This window comes from Rhinatrema bivittatum, chromosome 11 (genome assembly GCF_901001135.1).
Source record: "Rhinatrema bivittatum chromosome 11, aRhiBiv1.1, whole genome shotgun sequence".
In the NCBI taxonomy this organism is placed as follows: domain Eukaryota; kingdom Metazoa; phylum Chordata; class Amphibia; order Gymnophiona; family Rhinatrematidae; genus Rhinatrema; species Rhinatrema bivittatum.
In genome coordinates, this window is record NC_042625.1 from 31,441,804 (window position 1) to 31,469,793 (window position 27,990).

Consider the following 27,990-nt stretch of genomic DNA (forward strand, 5'->3'; position numbering starts at 1 on the left):
CATGATTTCACGGCTCCTCAGAAACTGAGCGCTATCAACGAACCCCTAAAGGCAGTCGCTGTATACCCAAACCTACTGTATCTGTTCCTTGGTTTATACAGAAATCAGTTGGGACGTTTCTATTTAAGCAGAGCCCAGGAGTCTACAGCTATAATCCTATAGCTGAAAAGCGCGATACAAAGAATGGTATTTTGTCACGCCCCAAAACTCCCGCTAATGCGCGCGGTCGGACCCCAACGGCGCCGACGCACGTGCACATGAGCCCTGCGTCCCTTTCCCGAAGATTCGGGATCCAATAGGTGGGCGCTGGGCAGGTTTTATCTGTGACGTCACGGCGCGTTGTCCCCTGAGCGTTAGATGAGAGAAGCCGCGCGCCAGGGGTGGAGGGGGCTCGCGCTAGCGGTCCAGGGTTGGGAGTTTGATTAAAGCGGGCTTCGGGCACTCTCTTTTGCGCTTTGCTCGTCATTGCTTTATTTATTTTGCTTCTAGCGATCTGGCTTCTCTGGCAAACTCTGTGACTTTGGACGCTCCGGAAAGGATTAGTCTTCTCTTGTTATGGGCAAACCCTGCCCCAGAACGTAGTAAAATAATTATAAAAAAAAAGTTTTGTTTAGAGTCCCCCCCCCCCCCCCCCCCTTCCTAGTTATTATAAATTCTGGTAGAGGTTGGTAAAAGGTGTGGATTTTAATGAAACGGTGAGGAAATGATGGGTTCGCCAGTTTCTCCTTGTGAGAGGGGGTGCAGCCTTCTAACTTATAATTAAGCTGCTGTGAATTTATGACATGTGTGCAGTTAGGTAGAGGACTTATTTTTAAAGTTGTTTAATCTATGGTGGTCAAATTAATTCCGCGATACTAATGGACGTCTAGCCTAGGGCAAGTATTTTCTTGCTACAACTAAAAAAATGCACAAAATGAAATGACAGATTCTATAACCTGGTTTCGGTAGGAGTGGGGAAACTGACTTGGCTGCGATGTTAATGTGTTGGATAAGACCAAAGTTAGTTGAGAAAGATAGCAAGATACCTTATAATGCAGCTGTGCCCTGGGGGTTAGGGTTGCGCCGCTACCTTACCCCCAGGTCAACTGAACAGGCTGAGCCAGGCCTAGTTTTGCCCCATTGCATGCACGGATTTGTAGCCCTGAAATTTTTCTCTAATGTTCTAAAAAAAATAAATCAGAAATCCATCCATGCAAAGGTGCAAAATCGGACCTGGATCAGACTGTTCGGTCGATCTGGGGTGAGATGTTAACTCTGCCTAAGACGTCTCTTCTGGTAGGGAGGCGGTCCAAGCTGTTGAAAGTGTGAGGTTTTATGGTTTTTGATTTTTTTTTTTGTTGCAACTTCTATTTTCATAGCTTCCCAGCCAGTTTTTTTCAAGCTATACTAATTCACTTAGTGTAAATTTTCTCCATTTAATTGTTATAAAATGCAACTACTCATTCAAATTAGCTAATGCAAACGAAAAAGTCCACAGACGGTTACTCCCGTACCACAGAATCCCATCTAAGTTTTCATGCAGTATTTTGAGTGGTGTTGGTCTTGCCCAGATTCTCCTTGTGTTCTCTCTTGAACTGCTTTTGCTTTCTCTTCCAGGTAGGTATACAGCTGAGTATGTGGATCAAAAGTGGCTTCTTATCCAAGACTAGTTTATTTTTTCACACTTATAAACTACTAAAATTGTAATAAGGGTGAGCAATGGACCTATCCTCGACTTCTCCGGCTGCTCGCTGGCTCAGAGCTCTCAGGAGGTAAAACTTCTCAACTGCTTTTCTTTTTCAATAGACTTTCTATAGCAAAAAAGCATCCAGCCTGAATCATGTCACTACTTATAAACAGAGTATCAGATCATTTCCAAAATATTTAATAACATTTCAGTTCTTCAATGAGAATAACTTGTGTATGTCTTTTTAATTTTAAGAAGCAGTTACATGAAACATGAACATAGCTTCCTGGAATATTATAAGAACCCTGAAATCAGTTTCTGTCCTTGCTCATCTTAGTCTCTGTTTCTGTAACTTTTTTTAGGATTAAAATATAGCATTTTCAGGCTTTTGAGTGTGCCACTGTTACCAGATGTTTTTCAGACTTTTTTTTTTTCCCCAAATGCATTTTCCTTTCCCCCCAGAACTGTGTCTGGTGAAAGCAATACCCCAAGGAAACCTTCCAACTCTTCTATTTGTGATGAAATCCTTAAGAGAGCTCAAGGGGTGTTCTTGGCAGGAAAACCCAAGCCTTTCAAATTTCGAATTGCCCAGTTAGAGGCTATTGTTCAGATGCTTGAAAATGATGAAAGTCTATTTGTAGAGGCCTTGGAGAATGATTTGCACAAGGTATGTACAGACAGGGCAAATGTCTCCCCCTTTTTTTTTTTAAAGTTCTTTTTCACTTCTACTTTGAGATAGATGAATCTTTGTAACTTATAAGGAGTCTGGGTTGTTCCAAAACACATTCGGATCGATACTGTAAAACCGCGGGAGAGCGGACGAACGCCCGCTCTCCCGGCGCGCGCACCGGCCCCTCGCCGGTGCGAGCGATCCAGTATTTAAATGAGGCGACGCGGTGCAAACGAGGAAAAGGAGGCGCTAGGGACACTAGCGCGTCCCTAGCCCCTCCTTTTGGCCTGGAGCGGCGGCTGTCAGCGGGTTTGACAGCCGCTCAATTTTGCCGGCGTCGGTTCTCGAGCCCGCTGACAGCCACGGGCTCGGAAACCGGACGCCGGCAAAATTGAGCGTCCGGTTTTCGGCCGACAGCCGTGGGCCGAATTCAAATTTTTATTTTTGTTTTTTTTTACTTTTGGGGACCTCCGACTTAATATCGCCATGATATTAAGTCGGAGGGTGCACAGAAAAGCAGTTTTTACTGCTTTTCTGTGCACTTTCCTGGCGCCGGAAGAAATTAGCGCCGACCTTTGGGTCGGCGCTAATTTCTTAGAGTAAAATGTGCGGCTTGGCTGCACATTTTACTTACTGGATCCCGCGCGCATACCTAATAGGGCCATCAACATGCATTTGCATGTTGAGGGCGCTATTAGGTGCCGCGGGTGGGCCGCGTGTTTTCCTCCCCTTACTGAATAAGGGGTAAGGGAAAACACGCGTCCAGAGCAGGCTGACAGTGCGCTCCGACGGAGTACACTTTACTGTATCGACCTGATTGTGTCCCAGGGTTTTCGGTCTAATCTCCATTCGTTGAGCTTCCTGCTCAGTTGGAACTGGGCTCCACTGGATACAGTACCACTTGCAACCATCCAAGTGTTTTCCCTGTTTCTCCCCCCCCCCCCCCCCCAAACTCAGCCCAGCTAACGTGGACCCTAAGACCGGGCGCTAGGCAATGCCATTGAGAAATGGCTCTCTCCCACGGGGACACCTACATGATATATGAAACTTTCCTCCAACTCCATTAATATAATTTTTATTACAGTATAATTTAAATCAATAAGTATACAGTATTCCACACAATGTAGGTGTAGATAAGCATATTATAATTCACCTTAAAATTGAATCAGCATTTTACATCAGCGATTGAGGTTCAGCTCATGATCGTTTAGATATACAGTTTAGATCGCTGAATTAGTGGTGTATTCTATTGATATCTTTTGACTCTCCCACGGGGCTGGGAACGCTTCCTTGACAGCATCCTTGGCCACTTCGGGAAGCAGAAGCTGAGATATAGAATCAAATGCATGGCAGACCCTGAGCCACCAGGCTAGCCCCATGGTGGATGGATTTTTTTTTTTATTAAAATCAATAATACAGAGTAAAATTAAAGCTTGCCTAGTATGGCAAACAGTACTTTCCCATAAATTTTAATTTCTATTTCCAACATAGTTGTCACACTGCAGTATTTTCTATGTACTCTTTTTTTCTGATTTATTTATAGTAGCAAAAATGAAAAAAAAAAAAAAAAATTCCAGCTAGGTGCTCTGGAGAAAGAGAGCCCCAGTAACTGGGATAAAAAGATAAGGCAATGTATTTTATCCTTCTGAACAATTAATTCTCTGAAAAGGGCACAAGCATTCCAGTGAAGTGTGTTGCAAGGCAGTGCTGTGACAACTAATTGTATTGCTTGTAATATTATACAGAATATACTTTTATTAAAAGTATCTTCATCTTGTAATGTTTGGTGTTTTAAGCCTTCCACACAGTGTTTACACTCAACTATAATGTAATGTCTGATATCTATCGATCGATCTATTGCTACCATGCAGAAGAAAGATGAAGCCATAACCTGTCATTAGTTCTTTACTATCTGTTTCCATTGTAAATTACTTTTAAATGTATTTTCCTTCTGAGATATTGTATCTGAGACAAAGGTTCTTAGACCATTATCTAGGCAGGCACAAACATGGCAGCAAATGTTTTAGAAGATGAACTGGATTAAAAAATTTAAATTTAGAATATAAATCACTTTAATTTTAGTATCTATGGTAAATATAAGATTTCCGTAAGAAAGCTGGAGTGGAGTACTTGCTTTATAATCTTTTGTACTATTGTGAATTTTGTCTCTAGCCTAGGTTTGAAACTCTATTATCAGAGATCACCACTGTAAAGAATGAAGCCTGTTATGCTATAAGTAACCTTGAGAAATGGATGCAGCCTGAATACATCAAGAAGAGCATAGTAAGATTTTTTAGGAATCTGCATTAAAGCAAACACATTAAAGGCCCTGTGCACGAAGCATTTAGAAGAGAGCCTCCTAAACCATCTCTCAAGATGCCAAGGGCATGATTTTTGCTATAGTTTTTCACCCTTTAGTCTTATTCCTGGTGGTTCTGTCTTTCATTTGGCATGGTCTATGCTTTCAGAGTTAGTGGTAGCATCTGAAGAGGTGCAAGCCCTATTTATTTTAATAGCTGAATTGTGTTTTTCAGTCCTCGTGTATATTGCAGAGCTGTTAGGTATGGTTAATGCAGATGTATTTTCTTTGCACTAGACTTCTATATTTGATGATTGCTTTGTCCAGCGTGAACCGATGGGCGTGGTGCTGATCATAGGTGGCTGGACATTCCCCTTCCAGCTTTGTCTCATCCCCTTGATTGGAGCTATTGCAGCAGGTAGGAAGCCTTAGAAATAAGCATAGTTTACCTGTCCTAGACAGTAATATTAAATTTAAAATGCTCAATAGCTCTCTCTTTTAAAAATTTTGGTAGCGCTTCACCGCTTTATTTCACAATTCTGCTCATGTACTATGAGGTCCTGTTCCAGTACCTGCTTTGTGGTGCGCCAGCTGGTTTGCAAGCTCACTGGTATAAAATTGCTACAGTTTGCCAACTTTTCCTATTTTTTTTTTAGTGTGTTGGGGGGGTGGGAGAATCAACCTCTCTGTTCTTGAACAGCCCATGTTATGATTTTTAAGTACATATTAAAAAAAAAATTGTATTCACTTTACAGCTACTTGATGCAAATATTTGTAGGCAGTTTGGCCTTGAGGCAGGCAAGCAACATCTGTTGGCTAAATTCTCAAAATGCTTTACAATCGTGGCTAGATTAACATCCTTTCCCCACGGTGGAGTATCAGCTCAGTCTCCTCTTCCGTTACCTGCTGTTTTATTTATTTAACTTAGCTTATACTACATTTCTAAACAGAAGATTACCCAAAGAGGCTTGCTTACATAAGCAGAAATATGAACACACACACACCTAAAAGGGCATAAAACAATCTTAAAAACAAAAATTTGTAGATGAATCCAATGTGGGTCTTACATGTTGAGACTGCAGGGCTCAGTCTCTCCAGCCATTTCCAAAATTTCAAGGTTTGCAGTAATCTTATGAAAGGAGGACGCAGGTTTTTCACAGTTGGGTGTACTTGCTGTCTCATCTCTGTTGGTTTGTTTGAAGGTTAAAGTAAGTTAAATAAGATATTTTAGGACGGGCCATGCTTTTTTTTTGTTGTTGCTAATGCAATAGGAAGAAAAATTCTAATCTGTATGAAGTCACTCTGTGTTTCCATTTTGCTCACTCATGGGGTAGAATTCAAGCAGTTATGTTGGTTCTGGATGGTACTAGATATTTTTTGTTTAAAATAAAAAGAAAATGGCCCCACAAACTTTCAGTTTTATATAGGTCCAGCTGGAGTTTAAAAAAAAAAAAGAGGTGTAGATCTATTTTTTCTGTTTAACTATTACTACTTTTAACTATTACTATGCTGCACCTTTTTTCTCTTTTCAAAACTGGATTTCTGGCTAGTTGATGTCTATTGAACCAGTATAAGAATTGGCCAGTAATGATGTCTGACTTTCACTATGTATGAGGTGTCTTCAGATGTCCACCCTGAAGAATGGATTTATGATCTCCAAAAGTGCTAAAACTGCCCCACATAGATCCCTAAATAAAGCAGTCCAAGGGTGGAGTGGATTAGAAACTGGTTGAGAGGATGGAGCATGGTGGTAAAATAGACTTCACTTTTGAAGGAAAAAAAGTTGAGTGGAGTATCTCAGGAATTGTTCCTGGGGCCAGTCGCGTTCAATATCTTTTGAGTGATATTGCGGAGGAGCTGGAAAGAAAAGTTTCATCTTTTGCAGATGACACACAGTTCTCTGTATGTAACCAGATTAGTCCAGACTCCTGAGTTTTGCCTCCCTGCCAGCAGATGGAGACACTGAGTTTCACTGACACTGTACATAACCCAGTGTGCCACCTGCAGTCTCTCAGTATTTCTCCATCTCCAGTAGATGGTGTAAAACCTGCGGTCTGGAGAGAGAAAAAAAAAATTAACATTTCTGGATTCTCCCAGGGGGTTGTGGGGGCCATCTCCCCTGGGTTGAGGTGGATGAATAGGGGTGTTGGTGACCCTTCAGATCAGTCCTGAGGTCCGTGGGGTGGACATCTGGTGGTCCACATACCTCATGAGACAATGGTGGAACCTGCCGGCAGTTTTACACTGCAAGCCCAGTGGAGCAGGGAAATATCCCTTTTATGTTTATCCTGGGCTGGGTCACTTAGTTTGGTGAAAGGAGACTGATATAGCCAGTGGTCTGGCTCTTTTCATATGGCCTGCGCTTCTGGAACCTCTGCACCAAAGGAAAATATTGGTTTCTATGTATCTTTATTTGTTCTGTGTTAAAAAAAAAAAAAAAAAAAAAAAAAAATAGTTGGAGGAGTCTGTGCTGGATTTGGGTTCCAATGGGGGAGCTACCTTACCAGCTCAGGGAACTTAGTGATGAGGTTTTCCAGCAGCTTCTCTGCCTGTGGAGGAGACTGGGTGTTGGCTCTGTGGTGCTGAGGAACTGTTCCCGTTTGCCATTGAGGTGGTGGTGTGGAGAGGAACAGCGTGTGTGTGTGTGTGGCAAAAACAGCATGGCATTCGGGGGGGGGGGGGGTCTGCATCAAACATGGCCATGCCAGTAGTGAGCCTTGCGGATGACTGCAGCCGTTTTCAATTCCCTAGCAGTGTCGGCGGGGAATCCCCCTCCTCAACTATCGCTGATGGTTCCCTGTCCCACGAAGATGCAGAGCACTTGCACCAAGGAGGAGTTTCATCTCCCTCTTCCATTAGAGGGGGAAGCCAGAGTCGGTCTTTCATGGTGGCTTACTTGCACCAGTCTTGAGCATGAAATGGAACTGGAGGTTCCAAACTGGGTAATAGTAATCACCAGTGCAAGCCTCTCCAGATGGAGGGCGGTGTGGCAAGATCAGTGAGCACAGGGCCAGTGGTCAAAATAGGAGACCTCATGGTCTATCAGACTGTTAGAGTAGAGCGGTACATTTCGCATTGCTTGCTGTCTGCCAAGGTTATGTGGCTATCCAATTTTGATACTATCGGACAATGCAACAACAGTGACCTACATCAGCTGTCAAGGCAGAACCAAGAATCTGGCAGTGGCTTGAGAGGCCCCGGGAGTTAATTCTGTGGGCAGAGCAGCTGGCAGTATCTCTCACCGGAGTGAACAACGTTCGGGTAGATTTTCTCATTCAGAGGAAGTTAGAACCTGGGAAATGGGAATTGTCAGAAGCAAAGTGCCTCATTCATGGAAGACCAAAGAACTCCAAGGCATTGCGGTTTTACAGCCACTAAACAGAATACAGTACAGAAGGAATCTGAGCTCTGGAGCTGCCATGGACTTGAGGGATTCTTTTGTCTTCCCTCCATAGCCTCTGGACAAGGAATTAAGGCGGATAAAGAAACATCTGAGCAGTGTGATCCTGGTAGCACCAGAGTGGCCACAATTGACCATGCTTTCCAGATCTGATCAACATGGCCATAGATGGGCCTCTGTTGGACATCAGTCGATGCTTTTCCATCGGGGCCCAGTATTTTTGGGTCAGGTGGCTCACTTCTGTCTCATGGCTTTGCTTCTGAGAGAAGACTGAGATGGAGGGGATATTCCAAAGCAGTTATTTCCACCTTATTGCAGACTAGGCAACCTTCTACATCTTTTGACATGTGCAAATTTGGAGGATCTTCGTCCTGGTCTACTGTGACGGAGTGCAGTCTCAACCTATTCACCATACTTTGGCTTTTCTATAGAGGTTCTGATCATGGGACTGGCCTTTAACTCTGTAAGAATCCAGGAAGCGACATTAGGTTGTCTCCAGGGTAAGGTGCAAGGATATCCTTTGTCTGCACATCCAGTTGTAATACAGCTCATTCGGGGAGCTAAGAACTTGCGTCCTCAGGTGTGGAACATTTGTCATTCTTGGAATCTGAATCTAGTCCTTAGAGAATTGTGTGAGGCTCAGTTTAAACCAATTAAAAAGAGCTACGGTTAAGGACTTGACTCTTAAAGTGTTTGTTCTTGGTGACTGTTCAGCCAGGAGAATTTAGAAGCTCCAGGTGCTATTGTGTCAAGATCCCTTCCTACAGATGTCAGATATGGGGGGGGGGGGGGGGTATCTTTATGCATGGTGCCTTCTTTTCTGCCTGAGGTAGTCTCTGTTCCATCTTAGACAAACACTGGGGTTTCCAGTTTTTCCGGATTTGGATTCCTCTATGCTTCATGTGGAGAGGAACTTAAGCTTTTAGATGGGAAGCATGCATTGAGGTATCTAAAGGTCAATAGTGGTCCAAAGAAGGGAAGTAAGGCTACAATTGTAAGGAAGTAAGGCTACAATTGTGTGGTGGCTGAAGGAAGTGATAGTCAACTTAGATTTCTGAAGGGAGACTGCTGCCGGTGGTTTAGGGGCATACTTGACGCATGCTCAGGCAACTTGGTGGGCTGAGTTGCAACAGGCGTCTCAGCATGAAATTTGCTGGGCGGCTACTGGGAAGTCGCTGCACACTTTTGCTAGGCACTATTGTTTGGATATCTGAACTCCAGCTTCCATATGCTGCTTTGAGAGTGTTCGAATGGAACTCTCCAGGTTCCATCTGAGTTCAGGGGAGCTTAGATACATCCCAGGAGTCTGGACTGATCTGGGTATGTACAGGGAAAGGAAAATTGGTTTTTATACATGCTAATTTTTGTTCCTTTGGTACCTCAGATCAATCCAGAGAATGTGGTTCGTGCAGTTAGTATAGCTGTGTTTAAAAAAGGATTGGATAAGTTCTTGGAGGAGAAGTCCATTACCTGCTATTAAGTTCACTTAGAGAATAGCCACTGCCATTAGCAATGGTTACATGGAATAGACTTAGTTTTTGGGTACTTGCCAGGTTCTTATGGCCTGGATTGGCCACTGTTGGAAACAGGATGCTGGGCTTGATGGACCCTTGGTCTGACCCAGTATGGCATTTTCTTATGTTCTTATGTTCTTATCCAAAGACCCGTCCATTTATTTGGGGGGGGGGATGGGGGACAGTCCGCCATTTGTATTGATTCTTTGTATATAATGTTGAGTTGTTGGGAGGTTTTCAATGCTGATTGCTATGTTAAATTTTGGAAACAAGTTTTCCATTGTCTTTTTGGGCAACTTCACTTTCTTCTGGGTCATTGGAGTGAAGAGAGTTTGCTTAGAAATTTATGGTGGTTGCTGTCATCTTGGCTTGGGTACAGGTCAATACTGAGGGACTGCAGGTGGCACACTGGGTTATGTATAGTGTCAATGAAACTTTGTCTCCATCTGCTGGCAGGGAGGCAAAACCCAGGAGTCTGCTCTTACCAGGAGCAGGTAAGAACCAATTTTCCTATCTGCGGTAGTGGACACACTTGAGGGAATACAGAAAGTATAAGAAATGATCTAAGAAAGTGGTTGGCTACTTGGCAGTTTCAGTGCTAAAATGTAGTTTTATGCATTTGAAGTGCAGACATCTTAGGAACTGATATATAACTGGGGTGAAGAATGGATGCGATATTGATGTCCACAAAGCAGGACCTTAAAGTAATTTTATATCCAATTTCAAGGACAAAAGCAGTGGCCAGAGCTAGAGGGATGGTAGGATGCATAGGGAGAGGCATTGCTAGTAGAAAATGATTAATTTGTCATACAGTTAAACTTCACCTGCAATTTTGCGGAGGCTGTACCTCCGGAAGAACACATTTAGACGTTTGAGAGAAGGGCTACCATGGGGTCTATTTCCACAAGGTCCAAGATGAGACTTAAGGATCTAAATACATAAGCCCTAGAGGAGGGGAGCTGTGGAAGACAGTTCAAACACCTGAAAGGTATTGATGATGCACAGAAGATGAGCCCTTTTGTCAGTGGAAGGGAAGCTCTAGTTTTGAGGCTCTGAGGGGGTAGGCTCGAAAGCAAAGCTGGGAAATATTTTTTTTAGGGTACAGTGGTGGATGCAAGAAACACCTTCCTGAAGTGGGCAGTGGAGACTGAAATTATAATAGACTTTAAGAGGGTAATTTTTATAACTAGGGCTAAAGTCTGCAGGTGGTACTTAGCCTGGAATTTCAAAGCGGATTTATGCGCATAAGTCTGCTTTTGAAAATTTGTGGGTTCACTAGGTATGCATGTGGACATACATGCGCAAAGTTACACCTGCTCCCTGGTTAGTCATTAATATTTTATCCTCCACCGCTCACTCCTGGAAGGTATTCACATCCACCCCTATACCCTAGTTATGTCCCTTGGCTACTGCCTTTGTTGCACATAAAGCGCTTTTGAAAATCAACATCATAGGGGGCAGAGGTTGAGCACAGAGGGTAATGGACTTCTCCAAGAACTTCTCCAATCCTTTTTTTAAACCCAACTACACTAATCACATCCCCTGGCAACAAATTCCAGAGCTTAATTGTGCGTTGAGTGAAAAAACTTTCTCAGATTAGTTTTAAATGTGCCACATGCTAACTTCATGGAGTGCCCCCTAGTCTTTCTATTATCCGAAAGACTAAATAACCGATTCACATTTACCTGTTCTAGACCTCTCATGATTTTAAACACCTCTATCATATCCCCCCTCAGCCATCTCTTCTCCAAGCTGAACAGTCGTAACCTCTTTAGCCTACCACTCAGGAAAAAGGTCTAGGCATCATAGTGGATAATACTTTAAAATCATTGGCTCAGTGTGCTGCAGCAGTCAGAGCAAACAGAATGTCAGGAATTGTTAGGAAGGGAATGGTTAATAAAACGGAAAATGTCATAATGCCTCTATATCGCTCCATGGTGAGACTGCACCTGGAATACTGTGTACAATTCTGGTCGCCGCATCTCAAAGAGATAGTTGCGATGGAGATGGTACAGAGAAGGGCAACCAAAATAATAAAGGGGATGGAACAGCTCCCCTATGAGGAAAGGCTGAAGAGGTTAGGGCTGTTCAGCTTGGAGAACAGATGGCTGAGGGGGGATATGATAGAGGTCTTTAAGATCATGAGAGGTCTTGAATGAGTAGATGTGATTCTGTTATTTACACTTTCGAATAATGGAAGGACTAGGGGCATTCCATGAAGTTAGTAAGTAGCACATTTAAGACTAATTGGAGAAAATTCTTTTTCACTCAACGCACAATAAAGCTCTGGAATTTGTTGCCAGAGGATGTGGTTAGTGCAGTTAGTGTAGCTGAGTTCAAAAAAGGTTTGGATAAGTTCTTGGAGGAGAAGTCCATTAATGACTATTAATCAATTTTACTTAGGGAATAGCCACTGCTATTAATTGCATCAGTAGCATGGGATCTTCTTAGTGTTTGGGTAATTGCAGGTTCTTGTGGCCTGGTTTGGCCTCTGTTGGAAACAGGATGCTGGGCTTGATGGACCCTTGGTCTGATCCAGGATGGCAATTTCTTATGTTCTTATAGCATGGGTTATTTTTCCCTATATGCGTCACCTTGCACTTATCCACATTAATGTTATATGTAAGGGTTCTGCCCATTTGTTCCTTTTTAACTGTAAACCTTTTTAACTGTAAACCTTTTTAACTGTAAACCGATGCGATGTGTAAACGGTCATCGGTATAAAAGAAACTTTAAATAAATAAATAAATAAATTAAATTTCATCTGCCATTTGGATGCCCAATTTTCCAGTCTCACAAAGTCTTCCTGCAATTTATCACAATCCGCTTGTGATTTAACTACTCTGAACTTTTTGAGTGTGGAAATTATGTAAAAAAAACATTTGGGAGAACCATTTGTTGGAGCAGCATTAACCATTTATTACATGTTGAATATTGCACAAAACTGCGTGACTTATGATGTATTTGATTATTGGTTCATTTTTATTGGTGATAGGATGTTTTTAATGTTTGAGTGTTGCGTGTATGAGATAATTTGTTGGTGTATTTTTTACGTGATATTTTGTAAATAAAAATTGACTCTCATTCATGTGATTTGGTATTTAGTAATGAGTCCTGTGTAATTCCACCCACATTTTGCTACCTTAACTTTTTAACTTAAACAATTTCTAACATCTCCCTTCTGCAGCATCTCTCTAGCAAAAGCAAAGCACAAAACTGAAGCATACATGCTACTGAATACTTATTAGTGATTATAAAGCTACTTATGATCAAAAATAAAAAAAAAAAAAAATTAGGAGACAATGACTTCTTGTGTGACATGTCAAAAAGTTTCACTGCCTCTTCACCACTCTTATCACAAGTCATGCCCACAGCAGGGGCTACAAACACTCACATTAGTGACCTGGATTGGCCACTGTCTGAGACAGGATGCTGGGCTCGATGCACCTTGATCTGACCCAACATAGCAATTTTGTAGTTTGTGGCCATTTGTAAGAGATTGCTCCTTTATTTAGGACAGTATTTGTCGTTATCTTCCTCTGTACCCCACATTGGTTAGAGGAGTGTGCAAGATTGCCTATTTAGTTCCCACCCAGCAGCCCCCTCTGTTCCCATGTTGAAGAACTAAGTACCAGACTGTGAAATACACAACATTTTTAAGTTTAGAAGCAAATGTGTGGGGTTTTTTTTTTATTGTGGCAGGATATACGTGAGAAACTGAAAACCATTCTTATCATTGCCATACAAAGGTGCATGCAGCACACCACTTGTTTCCAGAGTTCCTGTGTTCAGCCCCTTGCTTTATTGCTAAGAATGTGCTGGGTTTTTTTGTTTCTTAAAGGTAACTGTGTCATACTAAAGCTGTCGGCGATAAGTTCCAGCGCTTCTGAGCTGTTACAGAAACTTCTTCCTAATTACCTAGATAATGTGAGTACCAAAATCAACTGTGGGGAAGCTATGTATTGCGCTTTTCCTGGTGGGGTGGGATGAAATGTTTACGAAAATCCATTCTTTGTGAAACTGGTGTTCTGCAATGCAGTAGCGAAACAGAAGACCATTTTTTAAAATCTTTTCAGTAACAAGTAGGTATTTCCTTTCCACAGTGGGCTTAAAATCTATTTGTGTCTAAGGCGATGGAAGGTGAAGTGACTTGCCCAAGATCACAAGACACCTCAATGAGAAAAGTGGCATTTCATCCCTGGCTTCCCTGGTCCTTAGTCTGCTGCTCTAACCCTACTACAGAGCTGCTCCACTGCATGCCTTTTGACTTCCATTGGTGGAAGACTAACAGATCCTTCAAGTCCTTTTTGATGGCTACAACTGTTTGCCATCATGATCTGTGCCTGCCTCTCTTTGGACCCTATTCTGCTACCAGGTCTTAAATCCAGAGCATCTCCGCATCTTTCCAGCCGCTGACTGCACATTCTGCGCAGTGCTTGGACCCCTGATTCAGTATGGGCAGGCTGAATTGTAAAAACGTAGAGATCACACACAGATGACATTTAAAAAAAAATGTGATTGCATTTCAAATCTTAAACACAAATAGCAGATACAATTTAAACCTGATGGAGTGGGTTTCTTCAAACCATCAGGTGAATCAGCACGATGAGAAATACATTTTTTGTCAATTCATGAACCCCCTTTCCCCTCCCCCTATCCTGAGCTATTACAATAACAAATTAGTGCTATTTCCACCATCAGTTTGTTTCATAATGAGACAATCATGTTGCCAAGTCATTTATAATCAAACCCCTTGCATAAGGGGACAAAACTTAAATATACTTCCCACCTCTTCACAAAATCTCGCTTTTTCCTAAACCATTCTTTTTTTTCAATATATTTATCTAATATGCCCATTTGATGCCCAATATTCCTTAATTGTGTCAAGGTTGGTGGATCCATGGATAACCATTTCTGCAAGATGCATTTCTTCACTAACAATATCGTCAGTCTGCACCACCATTTAACATATTTATTACAAAAGGTGATTACCTCTCTTAGTCCCATAAAAATATATTTACCTCTAACAGGAATGTTAAACCACTCACTCTATAAAGGTATCCTTTAACAGTGCTCCGAATCTGTGGAGAGGAGGACATATCCAAAACTGATGACTCAGGGTGCTTTCCACCTCTCCGCATTCCTTACAATGCCCCAAATCTGTAATGCCCAACCTATTAGTCATGGATGAGATGTAGAATCTTTGTAGAAATTTGAATTGGGTTTCCTTAAGATTAACCTTAACAGATGATGCTGAGCTCGTGTGAAACATCCAGCAAAATGTCAGTTTCGTCCCCAATTCTCTTTTATTTGAATTTATTAATAGCCCATATTCTGGATGATGTACATAAAAATAACAATCATAGAAATAATTTTGATTTGTGTGTATTTAACAAATCATGGAAAATACAGGAACTTTCCGTGGACTTTATAAAACGCTTGCCTGAATAGCCATATTTTTAGCAGGATCTTCAGTCTTGGCACTGACTGCTATGCATAGAGCTTCAGGGAGAGATTTCCAAATGACGGAGGCAGCCACAGAGAGAGCACAGTCTCTGGTATCACTCAGTCTGGCATGCAAAGGTGAGGGCACATCTAACAGGCTTCGTTGTGCGGAACGAAGCTGATGGAATGGACAATAGCTGTAAAAGAGCGATGCTCCAAGGTGAAGCATCTGAGGAAAGAAGTTGAATGTGATAGTTGCGATCTTACTTAATGCATTCCGCAATTGGAAGCCAGTGTAATAATTCAGCGAGCATTGGCATGCTGATGATATGCTCGCAGTTAGTACCGGTAATAAGTCGCGCAGTGGCATTTAACAATAATTGAAGAGGTCGAAACATTATCTCAGGGAGACAAAGGAGTGTGGAACTGCAGTAGTCTAATGGTAGTATGGAGGCCTGTGCCACTGATGGAAAGTCTGCTTTCTCTAGCAGATGCTAAAGGCCACAAAGCACATGCATTTTGAAAATCCTGCCCTAATTCTGTTTTTAACAAATCGATGAAAAGATAAGGCAAGGTCAAAGAAAACACCCAGATTGCATATACAAGAGATCTGTTAAAATGAGGTATTGTCAATCAGAATACAATCATGAGGAAATTTTGACACAGAGCAATAAATTAACAAGCATTGAGTTTTTGAAAGGTTTAGTGACAGTTTATTGAAAAATAGCCATTGCTTGATGGTGGATACACACAGGTTTACTAGATCAACTGTTTCAGTCCATGAAGGACGAACATAAAACTGGATATTGTCTGCATACAATTTGTATCCATCACACAGCCCAGCTAAAAGTTGCACAAAGGTGAACGGTACATGTTAAATAGCATGGCTGATAATGCTGAACCTTGGGGCAGTTCTGTGGTGACTTCAGTCCATTGAGAGGACTTGTTAAATTCGACACGCTGAACTCTGTGAGTCATGAACAAAGTCAACCACTGTACCACGGTTCCGGAAATGCCACAGTCACGAAGGCGATATAATAGGATAGCATGGTCAACAGTGTCAAATTCCACGGTGATATCTAGCGACTCCAAGATGTAACTGTGGTCTGAGTCAAGGCCTCTTCTAAATAGTCTATAAGAGACAAAACTAGCAATTCAGCACTTAGAGGTTCTGAATCCAAACTAGTGGGGATCCAGAATTTGATAGGACTCAGTCAATCCGTTAAGAACACTACTTTCAATGAGTTTTGCCAAGAAAGGGAAAGAAAAATGGGCCTGAAATTGTTGAGATTTACAGGGTCTAAATTGTTCTTTCAAATGAGGCTTGACTACTGCTTTAAGGGATGCAGGAAGTGAGCCCTCAGATGGTGATTAACTAAGACACATAGACATGGTAAATAGTGTCTTTGATCCCCTTCAGCATCACACTGTTGCAAGGATTCAAAGAGATTCTGGCTGGATTTAACTTAGAAATGATCTGCCCTAGTTCTAGAGAAGATACAAATTCAAAGTTACTCCATGTAGGTTCGGAAAATATAATGTCTGAAGGGAGCCAGTCAGGGACAGAGGAGAATGAAGCCGCAAGAGTAGAAATTTTGCCAACAAAGTGCTTCAGAAAATCAGTGCAATTGAAATCACGAGGGGACATAGAGCGCACCTGCAGAGGAATTTGTAAGAGATTTAACTATCCTAAACAGTTCTTTGGGGTTATAATCTTCTACCAAATTTTCATAATTCTTATACCAGAAAGAAACTGTGTAACTACTCAAATCCTCTAAGTCTAGAAAATCCAAGAGGAGTTCCCAAACCGGGTTATGGAGTCTCAGGTAAAGATGAAGAACTAACATAATGTCTAATTTGTAAGTAAGCAAAAAATTGCTTAGGATTTAGATCAAATTCTTCTTGAAGGGACTGAAATGAATGTAGTTGATTCTTTTCTTCTACTATGTAGGCTACAGTATTGAATACCCTTGGTTTGCCTATTCCTAAATATTTCATTCTGTATGCCAGGGCTGAAATCATTGCCCAAAATAGGCAAATAATGAGAAACCTGAGGTTGCACTCCTACCTTTTTGCAAAACCATTTCCATGCTTTTAAGAGAGGGTCTATGAGCACACTACTCTGGAGATGTAGTGGCAGAACACTTTGTTTTATGTAAAACATACCGTAATTCTAATGGTTTAACTTTAAAATTTTCTATGATAAATGGAGCATAATAATTAGTACCATCAATACAAGTGCAAGAATAAAGTAAGATCCTGGGAAAGTTTTTCAAATTGGTTATTTATTTAATATTTTCATTGCGGCTACTCCTTATTTTAGATACAGTCCTTAGATGGAATCCCCCAACACGGTCCCGTGTTTCGCCACCCGGCTGCCTCGGGGGGGAATAATTTAAGCAAATATCTGAAAACACAAGCATACACAATACCCAGGATCTGAATTAATACCTCACAGACTATTGACATAAGGTGCATAGTTTCATAAACAATTAATATACAGATTCTCAAAGAACATACCTGTATCAAACTGACATGGATTCTGATCGGAGTGCACCTACGGCGTCTTGCCACGTTTAAAAGCGCTCCCTTTGAGCGCGAAAATCACCTCAATAGTTTGCCAGCTGTGATGTCCAATGAACGCCGGCCTGAAGTGCCGACGTCATTGTCCTTATATGGAGTCTGTAACTGGGTATACCCCGCTGACGTGATGACGCGTAAAACTAAAGTGTGATGACATATGAACTAATGGGGAATTGTAATACTGTACAGGCGAGTCCGTTCGGCAAATGACTAAAGGAAATGGTTCCACTCAATCTCACTGTTGAGACCGTGTGGAATAATTGTATTAAGTCGGAATATCCATCTTTGTTCATGCCGTAAGAGAATGAGGGAATAGTCTCCTCCTCTTGCTGGGGGCAAAACGACCTCAAGAACAAAAAATTGTAAATCAGCTGTTGTATGGGATTTTTCTATCCAGTGAGAGACTAATGGAGCATTCTCCTTGCTAATATTGATACTTGATCTATGTTCAATAATGCAAGTTTTTATGCTTCGTTGTGTCTTGCCCACATATAGTAATTGACAAGGGCAGGTGATGACGTATACTACCCCCCTCGTATTACAGTCCGAGGTGCCACTTAACTTATATAGACAGCCAGAGTGTGGATGTGCAAATTGAGTGAGTGTATTGGTATGTTGACAAACTGAGCATCGGCCACAGGGTCTATGTCCACCCTCATATGTCATATCGGCTGGATGTCCTACTGTATGGACTAGTATGTCTCTCAAGTTTCTACCCCTGCGGTACATAAATCTTAATGATCTGAAAAATTTGTCTAAAGCTAATGCTGCCCAATGTTTCCGTATAAGTGCAGAAATCGTTTTGCTAGATGTGGAAAAAGGTAATATACAATTTACCGTGGGGTCTTGTTGGTGTGTCGATTTTAAAAACAAAAAATCTCTAACATAGAGTGCTCGCTTGTAAGCTCTCTTTAATATTTTGTAAGGGTATCCTCTTTCTTGAAACCGCACTATCATATTTTGGGCTTGTGTAATGTACTCCGTTGTGGAAGAGCACAACCGTCGAAGTCTGAGGAATTGTCCAGTAGGAATGTTAGTTTTTAAGTGGTGTGGGTGGAAGCTGTCAAAAGCTAGAAGGGTGTTTCTATCTGTGGATTTACGAAATAGCGAAGTAGTGAATTTCTGATTTTGATACATTACTGTAATGTCCAAAAAATCAACCTGACTATGGTGTATGTAATGGTTAAATTGCAAATTGGGGTTGCACTGGTTGAGCCAATCAAGAAAACCAAAAAACTGTGCATCTGTTCCAATCCAGATAAGCAGAACATCATCTATATAACGCCACCATTTAAAAATCAAGGGCCACCATTCTGATTTATATATGTGGTGTTCTTCAAAGGCTGCAACGTAAAGACAAGCTAAACTGGGGGCCATTGTGGCCCCCATAGCTGTTCCCTTAATTTGTTGAAAGAATTGTGTCTGAAACTGAAAATAGTTACATGTCAGTGCTAAACTCGCTAGCTGAATCAGAAAAGATGTGGGTACCCTAATGGGGGTTGGACGAGTATCCAAAACCTGTTCAATCACCATGAGTGCCTCTGCTTGCAGTATATTCGTGTATAATGATATTATATCAAGCGTCACTAGATAGCACGGTCCATGTGGGGACTCAGTTATCTAAATAAGTAATTAACTGCGTAGAGTCTCTAACATAGGATTGACTAAGTGAGACAAAGGGTTGTAAAAATGTGTCCACAAATTTTGATAGTGGTTCTAAAATAGAACCTATGCCTGATACTATGGGGCGTCCTGGTGGCTTAACCAGCGATTTATGGATTTTTGGGACTATGTAAAAAGCTGGAATAGTAGGATTTGTGGTGACAAAAATTGTGATTCGCGAGAAGTAATATACTGAGCATCCATTGCCTCTTGTACTAGTTGTTTAATATATTCCTTTAATTCTTCAGTAGGATCATCTGTCAGTGGTCTATAGAATTGTATGTCATTAAGTTGACGCCAACATTCAGAATCATAATCTTCACTATTCATAAGAACAATCCCCCCTCCCTCGTCCGCTGGTTTAATGACGATACTGCTATCTTGCGATAAAGTTTTAAGAGCCTTGCTCTCTGACTGACTTAGGTTAAAGTGCACATACGGTCTATGCTGCATAACTTCTGATAACTCTGATCTCACTAACGATTCAAATACCGTCAAACATGGATCATAAGGGCCTGGTGGAATCCATTTGGACCGGGGGTATACTAAAGAACGATCTTGAAATGGCAGGGAATCTCTAAAGAAAGCTTTAATTTTTAAAGCTCTAATAAAACGATAAAGATGTACTTGTATATCGAATTCATCTGGTATAACAGTGGGAACATAGGATAAACCTTTACTAAGTGTCTTTAGTTCTATGGTAGTAAGTGTCCTGGATGATAAATTAAAGATAATTTGTTTGTCAGTCATTGCCACGGATCTTGAGTCTGTCGCGTGGACCGTGTAATTCTCTGCGATTGTTGGAAAGTCTGTTGTCCTCTTGTTCTTGGGTTCCTCGTATTGCGTAGTATGGATGCAGGTTCTAAAAAAGACAAGGCCGATGAAGAAGATGATGTGGATGAAGTTCCTCTCGTAGCTCCCATGTGAGTTTCTCGGGTAGCAATTTTTGTTGATCCTTGTTCCTCGCCGGAGCTGTCGTCTGAGGATGACTGGGCAAACGCCACCCGACGTTTGTTGGTGCGTTTTGTGGATTGCCATATGTATACGTAGCCCTGTTTATAGTCGTATTCGCGTCTCAAAAATTTTTTATGCTTTAGATTTTTTAAATCACTGGTGAATTTGGTTAAGTTGTCCTTAAATTCTGCCAATTGTTGGTCAAACTTGTCAATGGGGGCATTAATCTTTATGGCTTCCAACTGTCCGGCCAGTTCTTCTTTAAGAGGAGTGATCAAAGCTTTAGATGTTTCTATAATAAGAACAATAAGATCAAATGAACATTTGTTCAATATTTGTATCCATCTTGTCAAAGTCCTTGTTCTCCGCATGTAAACGAGGTTCTTTTTTAACTCTGAGGCCTCTGGGAATTCAGCTCGAGTTATACGTTTCTGGAGGTTGATGACGTCAGTCCAGGATACAGCGGGAGTAAACGTTGCAGATTCTTCAAAAAATGGGGTGTCGGTTATAACTGCATTGAATGCCTCATCGGTGTAGCTGAACGTCAAGTCGTCTGTTTCGGTACCCATTTGAAGTACTTCTCCAAAGGGAAATTGATCCAATACACACCGAAGTAGACCTTGCACTCTCAATTATGACTATCAATACAAGTGCAAGAATAAAGTAAGATCCTGGGAAAGTTTTTCAAATTGGTTATTTAATATTTTCATTGCGGCTACTCCTTATTTTAGATACAGTCCTTAGATGGAATCCCCCAACACGGTCCCGTGTTTCGCCACCCAGCTGCCTCGGGGGGGGGGAATAATTTAAGCAAATATCTGAAAACACAAGCATACACAATACCCAGGATCTGAATTAATACCTCACAGACTATTGACATAAGGTGCATAGTTTCATAAACAATTAATGTACAGATTCTCAAAGAACATACCTGTATCAAACTGACATGGATTCTGATCGGAGTGCACCTACGGCGTCTTGCCACAACGTTTAAAAGCGCTCCCTTTGAGCGCGACAATGACCTCAATAGTTTGCCAGCTGTGATGTCCAATGAACGCCTGCCTGAAGTGCCGACGTCATTACAATTCCCCATTAGTTCATATGTCATCACGCTTTAGTTTTACGCATCATCACGTCAGCGGGGTATACCCAGTTGCAGACTCCATATAAGGACAATGACGTCGGCACTTCAGGCCGGCGTTCATTGGACATCACAGCTGGCAAACTATTGAGGTGATTTTCGCGCTCAAAGGGAGCGCTTTTAAACATTGTGGTAAGACGCCGTAGGTGCACTCCGATCAGAATCCATGTCAGTTTGATACAGGTATGTTCTTTGAGAATCTGTACATTAATTGTTTATGAAACTATGCACCTTATGTCAATAGTCTGTGAGGTATTAATTCAGATCCTGGGTATTGTGTATGCTTGTGTTTTCAGATATTTGCTTAAATTATTCCCCCCCGAGGCAGCCGGGTGGCGAAACACGGGACCGTGTTGGGGGATTCCATCTAAGGACTGTATCTAAAATAAGGAGTAGCTGCAATGAAAATATTAAATAAATAACCAATTTGAAAAACTTTCCCAGGATCTTACTTTATTCTTGCACTTGTATTGATGGTCATAATTGAGAGTGCAAGGTCTACTTCGGTGTGTACTGCATAATAATTAGTATCCATAGTCCAATCCTCAACATGTCTTAAGTTGCGAGCAACATTATGCATCCTAGTATCAGCTAGACCCAATCCCCCTTGTATCTTAAGTCTTGTCAATTTAGTTAACGCTATACGTGGTTTTAAATCTCGCCAAATAATTTGCTTTTCTATGCCAGTAGACTTTCCATGTCTGGTAGATTGGGGCCAACTGCATCAAGTACAACCATTGTGGAAGAATCTTTATCTGATAAAGTGCTGCTCTTCCAGCCAGTGAAATCGGAACGGCCATCTTTTATTTTTTAGCTGATTTCCAATACAATGCCACATTTCTTTATAATTTATTCCTTGTAACTTATTGGGTTCCTGATGCAGCTGTAGCCTCAATACTGCAAAGAATCCTCTTCCCCAAGCCAATCCTGAAGTTCTGCTTGAGTTAATAGGACCCTAGATTTTCCTAAATTCAGTTTTAATCCTGCCACTTTCCCCATAGACAGTAAATTCCTCTGGTAATGCTGCCCAAGATACTTCCAGGCCACTGATATGCACCAAGATATCGTCCGTGAATGCTGGCAGCTTAAATTGTCACCTCCTCCCGTCCCATTGATATCCCCCTGCTATTATCACTTCTCCTAATTCGATTTAATAGTGGCTCCAGGGTAGTAAGTAAAAGTGGGGATGGGGGCACCCCTGCCTCGTGCCTCTTTGGAGTTCAGAGTGGGCTCCATTAACTAGAGGATGGAATTTAAAACTCCAGGTGGGATGTTCCTTTTATTTCCTTGGGCTGTGCTGAACTTGGATTTTTTTTTTTTGGGTGGGGGGGGGGGGGGGGGAAGGAGGATATTTCGGCATAAAGGATGAACTGTAACTTATTGGTCAAATTGGAGGTGCCTTTTGAATATGAGATTTGAACAAGACTGGACTAGATGTGGAGGATACCTGAGCTGGGTAAAGGCAGTTCTGCAGTATATATATTTATGTGACTTTAAATATATTTATATTTTAAAGTTCTGCAGATTTTCTGTTCATTTCCCATAAAATTGGAATAACCTGAATTTTTGCAAGTTTGAACAAGACTTGCAAGTAAGGTTTGGGCTAGAAGAGCGGAAGGAAGGGAAGGGCAGATCGTCACTTTTAGAGCGCTGCTTGGAATGTGGCTTCCAAACATGGCAGCTGCAGGGTAGAAATACAAATAGAAATATTCCCGTTCTTCCCCATAATACCTAGCAGCAATGTGGGTTGAGGGAAAGCAACATAAATCAACTTTTCCTTCTCAACAGAAGAACCCATGCTCTGGGAAAACAAATTATATTTTTCTGTGTTACGGACTTCTGCCTCTCTCGTGTTATATATAATTTTTTCTTTTTAATAGGAGTGCTATCATTTGATTGGAGGAGAAATTGATCTCACAGACATACTAGAGAGCAAGTTTGACCATATATTCTTCACAGGTCAGTAGATGTGTCTGGATTAGCTCAGCGTCTTTGCTCTGCTTTTTTTTTTGTTTGTTTTTTTTTAACCAGCGTTCAGCTTGGAAATTGGAGCTGATGTACACGTTGATGCTTGTCTGCTCTAAGACAGACATATGCAGTTCAAGACTTAATTTCTGGGGCAGAAAATGTGATTCCATCTTCGTTTTTTGGTTTTTTTCCCTTTCTCGTGCAGTAAATGGCTATAATTTTCCAATGCTGCTTTAGTTTCAATTTTTTACTTTAATTCTAGTTTTGATTTTGCCAAATTATTTTTCTTTCCCTAGCAAGTAAGTGGTTGGCGCAGTCCTTGCATAACTTCCCAACTGCAGCTGTGCTGTTCATATGTTGGTTTACCTGAGTGTGGGAGCTGAAGGTGGATTTGGCTGTATTGAGCGAGATTAAAAAATGCAGAAAGGAGAAAAACTTTACTTTTGTGTTAAATTCAATTTAAATATCTGGGAGACTGGATTCTTATGCTGCCATTCGTTTTTACTTTGCAATTACTTAATATTTGTTATTGCTGTAATGTATACAGATGACTTATGTTTTTTGGTTTTAATGCTGGTCCTCACCCTGCCTGGAGCTTTTTAAGGAGACACTGGTTTAAAATCTTACTTTGAATAAGTGTCTCAAGTAGCTCCAATATAGTTCTTAGGATGGATAGGAGGCGTTTAAATGATTCCACAGATGTGGAGCAAGAGGATGTGCCCATGAGGTGAAGAGCACAAATAAGAGTGAAAGGAAGTAAGTGTAGAGAATCAGTAAGAGAATAAGATTTGAACCCATAATGGTGAGAGGAATTGCTGCTTTTACTTACCTAGGACTGACTTGACTGAGCAGAACTCCCTCCCCGATTCACACCTGCATTTCCTTGTGCCTTCAGGTGACAGTATCACTGCAAAGCTGATCATGCAGTCAGCATGCAAGTACCTGACGCCAGTCTCTCTCGTAGTAGGGGGCAAGAACCCTTGCTATGTAGACAAAGACTGCGATGTCCCCGTGGCAGCCAGGAGAATCGCCCTGGCCCGCTTCACCAACGCAGGTCAGAGCTCCCTGGCCCCAGACTATGTCCTCTGTCATGGCGACAGGCGTGACAAGCTGATGCAAGCGCTTCATTCGTCCGTGCAAGAATTCTATGGCAAGGATCCTCAGAAATCGGCACACTTTGGGCGTCTGGTAAACGTGGAACAGTACAGACACGTAAAGCAACTTCTCACCTGCGGAAACGTGGCTTTTGGAGGTGACACCGAAGAAAGTGATAAATACATAGGCACGTTTGCATCTTCCCCCTAATTGTATACCTACTCCAGTGGGCTGTCCATTTCTACATTACTTTTCAGGGTTGGCATTGAGATAATGATGGACATAAATTATCTACCTACATGACTGCTAATTGGGGTTTGCAATGGGTGGTCCTAGGTGTTGTCTTTTTAATGGCATGGGGCCAGGGGTGGGGATTGGAAATAAGGAGGTGACGACATCTCTAAAGCCTGTTTTTTTGGAGAAATTAATTCATTGCAGCAGTCCCCCTCTTATTCTTCTACAGCTCCCACCGTGCTAGTCGATGTACAGGAAATGGATCCAATTATGCAGCAAGACATTTTGGGACCTGTGCTTCCCGTTTTGACTGTGCATGGCCTGGAAGAGGCAATTGAATTCATAAACAAGAGAGAGCGGCCATGGGCAACCTATGTCTACTCTGATAATTCCCAGGTACTTAAGAGAAGCTGCCTGGATTACAAACAAGCTGGGTTGATCAATGGAAAGGCCTGAAGAAGCCTTTTTTTTTTTTTGTTTAAAGCGTATCTGGCATTGCATTGTTTTTGCATTTTACACATTTATAATGTGTTTTAGCTGGTATACAATAGGCAGAATATTACTTGACCTTATCTTTTATTTATATTTTTTGGTTGAACTGGCAGCATTTCAGTTAGCTTGGGAGAGGCATTCTGCACTGATAGTGGGAAGCTTCAGAACTTCACCAAGACACACAACATCGGTATCCCCCCAAATTATCCAGAGGATAAGAGCTTAAGGGCAGATTTCTATTTTTCATGATCCCAATGCAGTTGCTGCTGTTTTGCACCATCTGTGCACATGTAGGCAGTTTCCTCAGCACATTTTCACCTCTTCCTCTGCAGGTAATTGCGGAGCTGATCTCTAGAACGTCCAGTGGAAGTTTCTGCTCAAATGACAGTGCAGTGCAGAGCGTGCATGTGGGCCTCCCTTGGGCTGGATCTGGTAAGTACAATTTGTCTCCTAGTGAGACCTCTGAGTGCATTTTAAAATGTCTCGAGAGCATGACAACTTTTGAGTTGCAGGTGGTATAAATGTAGAAATATGATCAGCCTTATGGGGTTTTTTCTATCAGGCCTGCCCATGCAGAGCAGCTGCCCAGCTGTACAATCCCTAGCAGAGATGCACTGTACTGGTCCCATGTTTTCTTGAATTCAAATACACTCCTTGTCTCCAGCACCTGCACTAGGAGGCTGTTCCATGCATCCACCACCCTTTCTGTGGTGAAATCCTTCATTAGATTACTCTTGAGTCATCCCATGACACCCCCCAGCTCCAGAGCTGTTGAAGGAGGTCCGCCTCCTGTGTATTAATACCTTGGAGGTATTTGCCAGTCGTATTTTCTGTATCCTGCCTTTCCTCTAGGTGATATGTTTAGATCTGTAAGGTTTAGATTGTGCTGGCTCTTATGTCTACTAATTAATCCCTTTTCTTAAGCGTGCAGGAGCTCACTGCTTTCATTCCTAGCTTTCACTTGACAGTAACTGCAGAGAAGTAAAAAATAGGCAGTTTCTTTGTAATTTTTGAAATGTCTAGAGCTGCTTTTTTCCCATGCATCCCTGAGAGTAGCCATCATACTTCACCAAGGCAAGGTAATTTATCTGCAAGGTTTCTAACTCTGGCTGCCTCACTAGGGTAATACTTCACACCTTTTTAGCTTGCAGTTCAACCTCATGGATTTAGGTGGGCTGGAACTGACAGCTGTGGTTTGCAGTTCTGAAAACAGGTTTTATATATCTCTTGGAAATGTACGTTTTCCCTTAAGTCAGTTACATCCAAGGTTCCCTCTAAATTTTTGGGGGGCTGTGAGCACAAGATCATGCACTCACAACGTTTTAGAGGTGGTGTACAGATGTGTGCACAGTGAAACATTCTGTTTTCCTTTTCTTGTGCATGCAGTGTTTTCTCTGTGTGTATGCACAGCTTACAGAGAACCTCACATCTGGTTCTTGCATGTACATGGAAATCGGAGGCTGCTGTCTTTTTTTTTTTTTTTTCCCCCTCCCTTGCAGGAAACCGAGGAGGAGGAGTGTATGGCGGCAGATATGGTTTTGACACCTTTTCCCAGAGCCGTGCTTATGTGCTCCGACACAGCGTGACCGAATGCATCACTTCCTTCCGCTACCCACCCTACCTGGACAAACACTTGAATCTCATGCTGTGGGTCAGCTCCCTTTCCCGCAAGAACGACAGGTGGTGCCAGATCTTATAGAAGAGCAGGAACTTGACCCGAGGCATGGAAGGGAGGATTTGATTTTTACACCGTAACATTTTAAAACACAGCCGAATGCTTAAAATGGGACCTTCTTGAAGCTGGATTGGCTGAGAGCAGCTTCCCGTATAATTTTTTTTGTTGTTGCTGTTTGACACTACTCATTGAGTCTGCTAGTAAGATTTTACTATTTAAGGCAGCAGCACCTTTTATTAGAGGAAAACATGAGTAGTCTTGCTCCTTACAATGGATTAATATCTGTGTCTTAATAGGAAGTCTGTGGGTCTCATCTTGGTATTGATCCATTCTCATTCTTATCGTGGCTAGGAATTTCCTATCAGACTTATGTGAGTGGGCTACTGGCTACAGAGACAGGCAGGCCATCTGCTAGTTGAAGGCAATCATTTACTCCTTTAATTGAATTTTTCCTCTACCCCTTAAAACTTTATATACTTTTTAAATTTAGAAATGATTTGATTTATATATAATTTAATATTTACCTCAGCTTTGCACTGTGCAAGCCACTCATTTCCTTTTTGTAAAGGAAACACCTTCATGGACAGTGCCTTAGATTCGGGATGACGGTACATTTAGCAAGAACATATGTTAAAAAAAAAAAAAAAAATTTTGTTCAAGTAAGCTTGAAGCGCCTCTAAGTTACTGAAAAGACGACGAGTATTTGTTGGCAAGAGGTAGTAGGGAGGGACTGCCCACGGAGCTTTAAAAGGTCACATAAGGCTGGGGATGGATGCTGAGAGCAGCAGGCTGATGCTTGAACTGAATGCCATTCCCGCTTCTGCTGTAACTCCCCCTCCCACCTCCAAAAAAGTACTTGTAGCCCAGACCATGTGCAGTAATGGTAGTAAAAACGTGATGTATGCCTCTCGGGCCATTTTGGAGAAGAGGATTAAGTAACTCCCATTCTGTATGGACTTCTGCAGTGTTGCATTCCTCCAGAGCCTTGCAGCAAAACTTGGCCGGGCAGAGGGTAACCAGGGTCACGAACTTCCCTGTTACTTCGACAGGAGGTCTTACTTGATTTAAAGACAGCAGAATCTGAACTATTGACTTATCTTCATGGAACAGAATAAACAATCTTCCTCTGAAATCCGGGCCTTTATTCACGTCTCTTTTAAACATGCAGGTTACTAATGGGCTAAGGGGAACT

At 41.8% G+C, this 27,990-nt stretch overlaps 2 protein-coding genes across 7 annotated transcripts in view; one reads left to right on the forward strand and one right to left on the reverse strand.

Moving 5' to 3' along the window:
• The first annotated feature begins 157 nt into the window (after window positions 1-157).
• On the forward strand, window positions 158-27,930 carry LOC115100958 (aldehyde dehydrogenase family 3 member B1-like). 3 transcript variants are annotated; one of them, XM_029620081.1, is made up of 11 exons: window positions 158-299; window positions 1,597-1,751; window positions 2,129-2,333; window positions 4,509-4,619; window positions 4,933-5,053; window positions 13,391-13,476; window positions 23,215-23,293; window positions 24,198-24,584; window positions 24,861-25,027; window positions 25,456-25,555; window positions 26,623-27,930. In XM_029620081.1, the coding sequence occupies exons 2-11, from the start codon at window positions 1,699-1,701 to the stop codon at window positions 26,820-26,822; spliced, it is 1,509 nt and encodes a 502-aa protein (XP_029475941.1). In that variant the 5' UTR covers window positions 158-299; window positions 1,597-1,698; the 3' UTR covers window positions 26,823-27,930. The 3 variants fall into 3 exon arrangements, with proteins under 3 accessions (XP_029475941.1, XP_029475939.1, XP_029475940.1); XM_029620079.1 differs by lacking the exon at window positions 158-299 and adding an exon at window positions 326-695; XM_029620080.1 differs by lacking the exon at window positions 158-299 and adding an exon at window positions 723-875.
• MMAB (metabolism of cobalamin associated B) overlaps window positions 14,180-27,990 on the reverse strand; it is a 32,964-nt gene continuing 19,153 nt past the window's right edge. For 3 of the 4 annotated variants that reach the window (XM_029620086.1, XM_029620082.1, XM_029620083.1), the window contains one exon: window positions 17,408-20,485. In XM_029620086.1, coding sequence (XP_029475946.1) covers window positions 20,476-20,485 — 10 coding nt within the window. In that variant the 3' untranslated portion in view covers window positions 17,408-20,475. The other variant, XM_029620085.1, reaches the window with a different exon arrangement.